The sequence below is a fragment of the Trichechus manatus genome, unplaced genomic scaffold (genome assembly GCF_000243295.1).
Source record: "Trichechus manatus latirostris isolate Lorelei unplaced genomic scaffold, TriManLat1.0 scaffold00174, whole genome shotgun sequence".
Classification (NCBI taxonomy): domain Eukaryota; kingdom Metazoa; phylum Chordata; class Mammalia; order Sirenia; family Trichechidae; genus Trichechus; species Trichechus manatus.
The window spans coordinates 1297305-1306574 of NW_004444110.1; the positions used below are offsets into that span (position 1 = coordinate 1297305).

The window sequence follows — 9270 nt, forward strand, 5'->3', positions numbered from 1 at the left end:
AATAACCTCCAGAATATTTGGGTGCTTCCCATTCCTCAGTACATGGTCTCTTTAGTAAATGTCCCTACTGAGAAAGCTTGGGGAAAATTTTACAGTATTCATCTGTGGCCTTATTACAGGGTCTTTCCTTAAAGGGACCCAGTCTTTTCCCCCTAAGACTGGATACCAGGTATGTGAAGTGTCTCAAGTCAGGAAAAAGGCCATGAACCCCAACTCTAGTGATTTGCATTCGTTTCTGCCCAGCAGAATTAGAAGTGTTTTTTGTTTGTTTGTTTGTTTTTTTCCTTCATATGTCTTTGACCCCTTAGTAGCCTGCTTATGAATTTAATTTTTAGGGATCTCATTCAGAGATTTATTTGGGTTAAAAAAAACTTATGATTAGCACTCTACCCTGTGGTTTATTGTGGTGATTTCTCTGAGGTCTAATTGCTACTACCTGGCCTTTATCACTACAAGATTCCATTATTCCCAGTGAAATTAGAGAAACCAATTCCACTGCAGCATTATCCGTCATCATTTCTGACCTAATAGGGAAAGTCACCACAGAACTCGTGAATGCTAATGTCCACCTTACCAGCGCACTTCTTAATGTCTTTCCAGGGGATATGGGAAAATTGCACCTAAGAGATCCATTCCAACATTTCAATTTCCCTTGTCCTTTGTACTCTTTCTACTGCAGTATTAGGGAAGCTCCAACATTTCACCGTCATTAAAATAGGCCACTGGGGAGTCCAAGCCTTGACTCAACTGTTAAAGCCATTTGCAAGTTGTCATTAAATTTTGACCCATTTCAGTTGCATCATTTCAATTAAATCACCCAGATAATGCCTTAATTTTCACCTTTTTTTAAGTCTAAACACCGTGTATCTCTCTACCCCAGAAATGTTGTCTTAACTCTCATTTTATACCTGGAGGCAATGAGAAGTGGTAGAGGTGAGTTCTAAGGAAAATTACACCTAGTTTCTGAGTCATTGAAAGGTTTTTAAGTGAAGGCGGAGTTTTTCCTCAGAAGGGATATTATTGAGGAAAAGCAGTTGCCTCTGTCAGCTAGAGATGCTTCAAGTTCTCTCCTTACTTCATGCCTGGAAAAATATCCATATCCCGGTGTTCCTCTCCTTCCTCATCCTTAGTGTAAGAGACCTGAGAGTCTAAAACTTTTAACTGGCACTAGGTCTTCACAGACTGTCCATCAGCCCTTGAGTTTTGTCCTCTGCCCTATCTGCCCTGTGACTACAGGAGATAAAGGACTCCTTCAGAGCTGCCAAGGAGGCCTTCTGGTTCCCCATGCATGTATTTAATTGTATGTTCATAGCTATTTTTTTCATTTCTGTGTTCTCTGTCAGGGACCATCAGAAGAATCTAGGTAATAGTCACAATTTTTATAATAAATCGTTGCTATAGAACTAAATGTCACATCCATTTCATCTCACAATACCTTGCCCTCCGTGCACTTCATCCTATGATACTATTGATAATTTGAATAATCAGGGTGCTACTACATCCCATAGATTTCCCATGTCCTATTATCACTGTGTTCCTTGAATCTATTAGCAACCCAATCCCAGAATCCTATTTTGAGAATCTTTTCCTGGCACTGTTTGTGGTACAATTACTGAATCTGAGTCCCAGAAGGAAATAGATGGGACATTTAAATTAGAAAAATTCAAGGAGGGTTTAATAAAGGAACTGTTTTCAAAGCTATGGTCACTATAGAGAAACGGCAAGGGATGGTACTTGCTAACAGCAGAGGTGTTACCATCCGTAAGCTTGAAGGGAGGAGTTGAGGGAAAGGTTACCAGAGGCCAAAAGGAAAAAGTATTGAGAGGGAAGCTGGGTTCCTTGGTGGAGAGGCATAGCTATCCAGAGGTTATCCCACAAGCAGGGAGTCAGGAGAATTTCCTCTGTCCCTCAGACCTCCTACTAGACCCTCCTAATCAGACCCCAGTGGCAGGATCCATTGGAAAGCCAGAGGGCCAAGATGGCCTTTGATATAGGCCATCAGGTGAGCCTCCTAAGGGCAGAGAACAAGGTGTAAGATGGTAGAGAATAGATAGAAGGGCATGCCAATTATACGAAGAATTCCAAGGCATTTAATTTTGACATTTAATTTTAAGGCATGTTGTAGATAGAGAAGGAAACTATTGTAATGTTTTAAAGTGGTTTTCTCAGACTGGAACGAAGGATCTGGTCAGCTCTTGAAAGGAGAAAGTAGTGGCTTGGGGAGACCAATTTCCCTATTCTACATACCTCTCCAGAGGAAGAGTGACTTTTTTAAATTATCTTAACCATCTTAGGGTTCTGCTAAGTAATTCACAAATATTTTAGTGCTTATTCTTAGCTGTTCCCATAATAAGCAATACCTAGGATTGTTTTCATTCATCAAATTTATTAAATAATTTTATTAAGTAATCTACATAGACATATGTAACAATTCAATATAATAATAAATAGTTTGATATAAAATAATTTAAAGTAATACCATTTTAGAGCCCCTAGGGCTTACAAAAAGAATCTTAAAAGATCCATATTCATCATCTAAAGACTGAGAATAATAGTTACAAAAGATCATAAACCATTCATCCAAAAATAAATTATAAAATTTAAATATTTGAATAAATACAAAGCCCCATACATTTTAAATGGGAGACACTATCAAGTCAGTGTTGAGATGATTCTTTGACAAAAGGCAATCCAGTTGTTCAGGAATTCTTCAATGGTTGCTGCCTTATCATCATATTCACACATGAATGGTGTTTTAGATCCCTATAAAAGAAAAACAGTAATTTTTTTTAGTTCAGTTAGTTTATATATAATTATTCTCTATTGAAGCCTTCTTTTGAAGCAGGCTAATCATTCATATTTTCTTAAAATGATCAAAATGATGTGCAAAAATTATATGTTAAGATACCAAATGATAGTAACATACAACCTGAGATTTTCCTCATTTGTTAATTCTTCTGTCAATCTCAATGAACACAAGATTTTTTTCTGAATTGTGTGCAAGTAAATGTTTTAAATAAAAATAGTTCTAGACAAATATTAAATGCTGTGCACAAAATAAAGTTATTTGACCTCTTTTCCTCTGTGTATCTCTATCTATCTGTCTGTCTATGAATCGGAATTGACTTGATGGCAGTGGGTTTTATGTATCAGTGTAACCTACATGTATGCAGTGAAATGCACATTATACTCCTCTTTTGTAAACCTTGATTAAGAGTCTCCTGTTATTCTACTTCAGTGAATCTCCTCATATTTTCCCCAAAGCAGGATAGTACCTTCCAAGAGTAAATTAGGACAAGTTTGGGGGAAGATTTATATAAGGAACATCTTCATAACTGCTCATACCCACCTGCATCCCACCCCAGTATCAATACAAGTGTGTTTCCCAATTTTTAAAAGTCTAAACATTAGAAATTTTGTTCTGTAGAAAAACTTTTTGGAAATTAGCCTCCTCTGTTGAAAAAAACCATTTCAACTCTGCCTGTAGCTGACACACTGTGTATTTTGATATATAGTGAGATAGAAGGCTTTTTGAAGTAATTCCTATCTTGGAAATACAAAACAAGTGAGAAAGTGTGAAGTATCCCCTTGAAATAAACGGTTTTAGTGTTATGTTCTCTCACACATAATTATTTACAGATTGTAATCTCCTGGGGGCAGTTTAAAAAGTCTTTGGCTTTTTTGAAACCATTTTGTGGATTTTCACATAGCTATCTTATATTTGTATCAAAAGTTTACAGTGAGTTTCTGATCAAGAATTTTAGAGCAAATCTGTTGACAAAGATGACATTGATCTCAATGTTGAAGGATGTAATTTAACTGAAAGAAACATTCCACTAATAAAGCAGTTCTTAATTTGGAAACAAGTAGAGCTACATACTTTTAGAATTAGATCCTACTACTGTAATTAAAATTATGCTGCTTATTTAGGACACCTATGAATTCATGAATTTTATACTTTGGCAGCAGATGAGATGGGAAAAGAGAACCATGCATCTCTTTCACATCACCTGAGTCTCCTGTGTATTTAAAAATACTTAAGGCCCTAAACAGGGGGCATTACCTGTAAATAAAGAGTTATTTATCTAGTTCATTGCCATTTTAATGGCTGCCATTTTTTTTTAGACAAATACCTTATGGTTAGTCCTTCCACCAAGTGATAGGGAAACACCATTTTTTAGGTCTTTCAGTATTGCCTACTCTGGTAAATGATCTGAAGGAATTGAAAAATATATAATAAAATCTGTCTGCCTTCTTTGAAATTCAATTCAGTGCCTTCTCCCATTTCTGGTTGTGCATTAATGTGAGGGGCTGGCTGAGTGTGACTGATCAGTAGCAAGTGATTATTCATGTAGGGGTTGAGGCTTATCCTTGGAGTAGATGGTAGAAGAAAACCCTCTAGTTTATACTGTCCAGCTCTACAGTGTATTATGTAGCATTAAAAATGATTCATGTTCACATCAGACTTAAAAATGTTGGCTAATCAAATACATGGGTATTTCACAAAATACCAAAATGTTAAAACACTTTAAAATGCAATATTTTCTCCTTCATTTATTTGATTTCCAGGAAAGCAGACAAAGTAATACCTCACCTGTAACTCCAGAGCTGTTACATTGATATTGCTGATTAATTCCCTGGTATTTTGTTTGCTTGGAGCTACATTTAGCACGTCCTCCAGAGGTTTGAGTTCTTCTACTAGACACTGAAGATGTTTCAATTCTGTGGCCTAGAAAAATAATAACAATAATTGCCACCTCATTTTGCCCTAAAGTTCAGAATCAGAAATTAATCTCCAATTTATTTTATTAAGAGTGGCAGTACATAGTTCCATCATTCACACTGTTTCATCATAGCTGTAAAACCAAACTCATAGCCATCGAGTCTATTCCAACTCATAGCGACCGTATAGGACAGAGTAGAGCTGCCCCATAGGGCTTCCAAGGAGCAGCTGGTGGATTCGAGATGCCGATCTTTTGGTTAGCAGCTGAGCTCTTAACTGTTGCACCACTATTGCTGTAAAGATGGACCAGTATTATGATTACATATTAAGACTGGAAAAACTAGGTCTCAACTGACTATGACTAGCATTAACTGTTAGTTAAGGATTAATGGATCATTGATTTCAGCTTAATTTGGCTTTGAAAAATGTCAGCATGTTTGCAAATCACAGGTATAGGCTGACTGCTCCTCCAGTCTGCTTAGAAATCATTAGAGCCAGAGCAGTCAGAATGTGGAAGTATAGGAATCACATTTTTTTGATATTAACATGTGGGATAACCTGAGAGCTGAGAATCACAGAATGATGGGGACGGAGGAGCCCTGAGTGCCGTCTATCACAGTTCCAACATTTGACAGATTAGGTCATTTTAACTGTATGATAATGACTCTCAGTATAGCCTAGAGCAAGTCACATGTCTTAAATTTTTACTTTCCTACAATAACTACATTAAGATGCATTAGTTGTCCAAACCAAATAAAAAGTTACAATATTTGAAGTTTTTTTTTTTGGACAGACCTCCTAATTTAGACACTGCAGGTAACTATCCTTTATAGAGGAGATTCCCTAGGTGGCGCAAACAGTTATGCTCTGGATCGCTAGCTGAAAGATTGGTGGTTCAAACCCACCCAGGCTCCTCAGAAGACAGGCCTGGCAATCTGCTTCCCAAAGGTCACAGCTTTGAAAACCCTAAGGAGAAGTTCTGCTTTGCATATGTGTGTGTGTGTGTGTGTGTGTGTGTGTGTGTATATGTATATACGCATGTACATATGTGTGTGTGTGTGTGTGTGTGTGTGTATAACAACTAAGAACAACATTATCGAGTCAATTCTGACTCACAGAGACCCTATAGGACAGAGTAGAACTGCCCCATAGGGTTTCAAAGGAGCATCTGGTGGATTCGAACTGTCATGGCAACCTCTTGGTTAGCAGCCAAGCTCTTAACCACTGACCCACCAGGGCTCCATATATATATGTAAAATGATAATACTTCATGTAAAATGATAATACTTCATACTTGTACATTATAGTTTCAAAGTGTTTTCTCCTAAATAAGCCCATTGAAGTCTCATAGTCATCCTTTGAGGGAGGCAGTACAATATAGCTATCCCTATTTTACAAATAAGGAAACTAAATCTCAGAATGTAAGTGTCTTCCCCAAGGCTGCATGAGTCAGTAGAGCCAGGATGAAAGTTTCCTGGTAGTTGTGCCAGGGTGAAATTTCAATTCTTTTCCTTTATCACATTAACATAGCATCCTTCAGACTTAAATGTTCTTGTGGCTTTCTAAAATCTTTTGCAAACATGAAATGGTGGTAAAGTGAACAAATAAGTGAAGTTTATCACGTTACTTTTGTTTTCAAATAGAATTTGAGTTGTCATTTAGAAACTGTTAGATTTCAAAGAATTCCCTCCCCCCTAAATTACACACATAATCTCATGTTATCTTTCTAACAATTTTTGGAGTGAAAAGTAAAACTAGGCAACACATCTCTTGACATTTCCATCTATTACCCTTTCAACTTGCTACTACAACTTCAGGGCTTCCTTTTTTTTATGAGCAACATAGAGCTATTTCCCTAAGAAAACAGGATCTAGTGTTTTCTCTGTTGCTGAAGGTAAGAGTTATGTGGCTCTGGTTAAACTGGAGTAGCCTTTGTAAGCTCTTAGGTTTTCATCTTACAAAAGAACAGTTTTAGCAGAATCCTCTTGAATTAACAGATGTGGATCAATAGTAGGATTGAATCTATGCCCCCTTCCATTTTTTCCCTCCTGGGCTTGGATTCACCCTGAGACAAACTTTTCTGCAACCAAAGTTATGCTCCAGTCTCTGTTGGCTGGCACAACTAGTCGGACACTTTAAACCTCTATTGTAGCTCCATGAGCTTAGATGATCTATACTTATCTATCTAGACCCTAAAAAACCAAATGAAGCTTTTACTTTTGGAAATAGGTCATATAGCATCTTAAGTCTCCAGGTTTACTGACATAAAAGATATATAAGTCCAAAATTTTACATTTAACTCCCAAATGAGAATTTGTCTTTAGTTCTATTAGTAATAGCTGAGGCTTATATGGTGTTTACCAGGTGCCAGACAGTGTTCTGAGTGCTTTACATTTACTCACTAATCCTCACAAAACAATATAAAGTGGATACAATTATTATTCACATAAAGAGATAAGAAATTGAGTCACAAAGTGAACCCAGAGCTGGGATTTCAATTCAGATAATCTGGCTCCAGAGTCTGTGCTATTAATAATTACTGTGCTATGTTGCCTCTCAAAGATAAACTCTTAGGAATCTTTTCTAAAACAAAGGATGTTTTAAAGTGGGGTCCTTAGAAATCAATTTTGATATTTTGCATGGTATAATGATAGAATCAAATATTTCTAGAGTTTTGTATTTTAAATAAAACAGTAAATTAACATATTCTTCCTTTTAAATTGTCCCAGCAATAAAGTAAGAATATCATCCACATCTTTTCTTTCCAGCCTTCCCCATGACAAAACACACAAAAGTACATCTAAAAAATGGCAGGCAAAGTCATTTTAGCAGAAATCACATTATCAAATTTAGATTAAATATATATATATATATTCAAGTTACTACTTCTTTAAGATGAGGTGCTATTGATTAGTGTTCACATTTTTATATTGCTTTGAGTTTTAAAACAGGAACATAGAAAATTGTACTTACCTTCTTGGGCATGTTAAATTTAAATGTGAACATCATGGAGAGTCTGCGAGGCTCGTAATTCTGAGAAAGCATAAGACATTGTTACTAAAAAACGAACTGCAACTAGAAAAAATTAAATGTAGTAATTTTAGTAAGAAAGGGACTATACTTACTTTAACTCTAACCAGAAGCATCCGTAGGTCCAGCAGTAGTTGCTCCAGTTGTTGCTGTGTCTCCTTTGCAGAGCTTGAAGTGGGTGCACTGTTTGTGATGAGTGCAAGCGTTAGTACAATGCAAGACAAGAGTTGCATCTTGAACATTGTGGCAGGAGTTGAGGTTGCTGTGAGTAGTGATGAGAGGTTTGATAGGAAGCTCTTGAACAAAAGAGCCATTTATACTGTTAATTCTGGAAAAAATATTATGGGGGTGTCAAACAAAATGTTTTACATATTACACATACTTTCAAAGACTCTACCTGTGTGGCAAAAATCATTACCTTTATTTTTCCTCTTCTGATGACTCTTTGGAATTTCTATAAACCCCAATAAACTGACTGAATGGATGTAGGTGAAGTCCCTCTTGGTTGCGTTAGCCCACACTTAGGTGGCAGTTCTAATTCATATAACTAACGCCTTCTGTATGAAACAAATTTTCCTCCTCCTTCATTAAGAGGGTGGGGATACAAAAGTGGCTCATGAAAATTTTCTCTTTGTCATAAAACCATGGCGAGTATGTGGAGCAGCATGTTGCGGTGGACAAGAGCAAGAGTAAATAGATGAAAAGAATAAACTTTTAGATTTGTTGATTACACAGGAAGAATATTGGTTTCCTGTTTCAGGATGGTTTTACCTTTTTATCTGCATAATGACTTAGCTATTGCATACAATGTGATAGATTACTTCTTGCACAATCAGCTAGAAGAGAGATATTAAGATTAGAATATATAAAATTCTCATTGAGCTTGAGGTACTATTTTATGCTGTTTTAATTTTAACATGTTTCTTGTATCTGTTTAAATCTCTTCATTAATGTCTGTTATACTTTTTTTTTTTCCTTGAAGGTTATGGTGTTTAACAAACAAATGCTCAGAAAAGAGTTTGCTTCCAGAGTGCGGATGCTAGTTTGATAACAGACCTTGATATGTGCAGTATGTCAACCAATCCATAAGTTTCTATTTTTTATATTTTCATATCTTTAATAGATCAGTAGCTATCCTCTAAAGTACCTGAAACACTATGAGTATAAAGATTATAATTATGAAATATAATCAGATCAACATTTTTTCAGTCAGTAAACTGGATAGAATACTTAGAATTTGTGTTCACTTGTCCTTGTTGGTGGAATTCACTGAAAGATGGCCTATGTATATACCTCTAATTTAACCTGAGGAGACCTGAGAAGACCTTTTCTCAAACAGATTGCTTCTAACTCCTCCATTTTTACTGCCTTCTTTATTTCTTGTCTGGCCTTTAAATAGACATTTATCTAGAACCTATAATGCCTTCAGGTATATAGAAAGGTTGGAAAAAGAACATTGTGCCGGCACACTGTCTAATTTAAACCTCCCAATAAACCTATGAAGTGATGGTTCCCAC

General features: G+C 36.3%; 1 protein-coding gene across 1 annotated transcript; it reads right to left on the reverse strand.

Annotated features, from left to right (window-relative positions):
- Positions 1 to 2582: 2582 nt before the first annotated feature.
- On the reverse strand, positions 2583 to 8421 carry IL2 (interleukin 2). The gene is made up of 4 exons (XM_004386851.2): positions 7849 to 8421; positions 7697 to 7756; positions 4595 to 4729; positions 2583 to 2763 (listed from the first exon to the last, which is right to left on the reverse strand). Exons 1-4 carry the CDS (start codon positions 8065 to 8067, stop codon positions 2653 to 2655), a joined length of 525 nt encoding a protein of 174 aa, XP_004386908.2. The 5' UTR covers positions 8068 to 8421; the 3' UTR covers positions 2583 to 2652.
- Between the last annotated feature and the right edge of the window lie 849 nt (positions 8422 to 9270).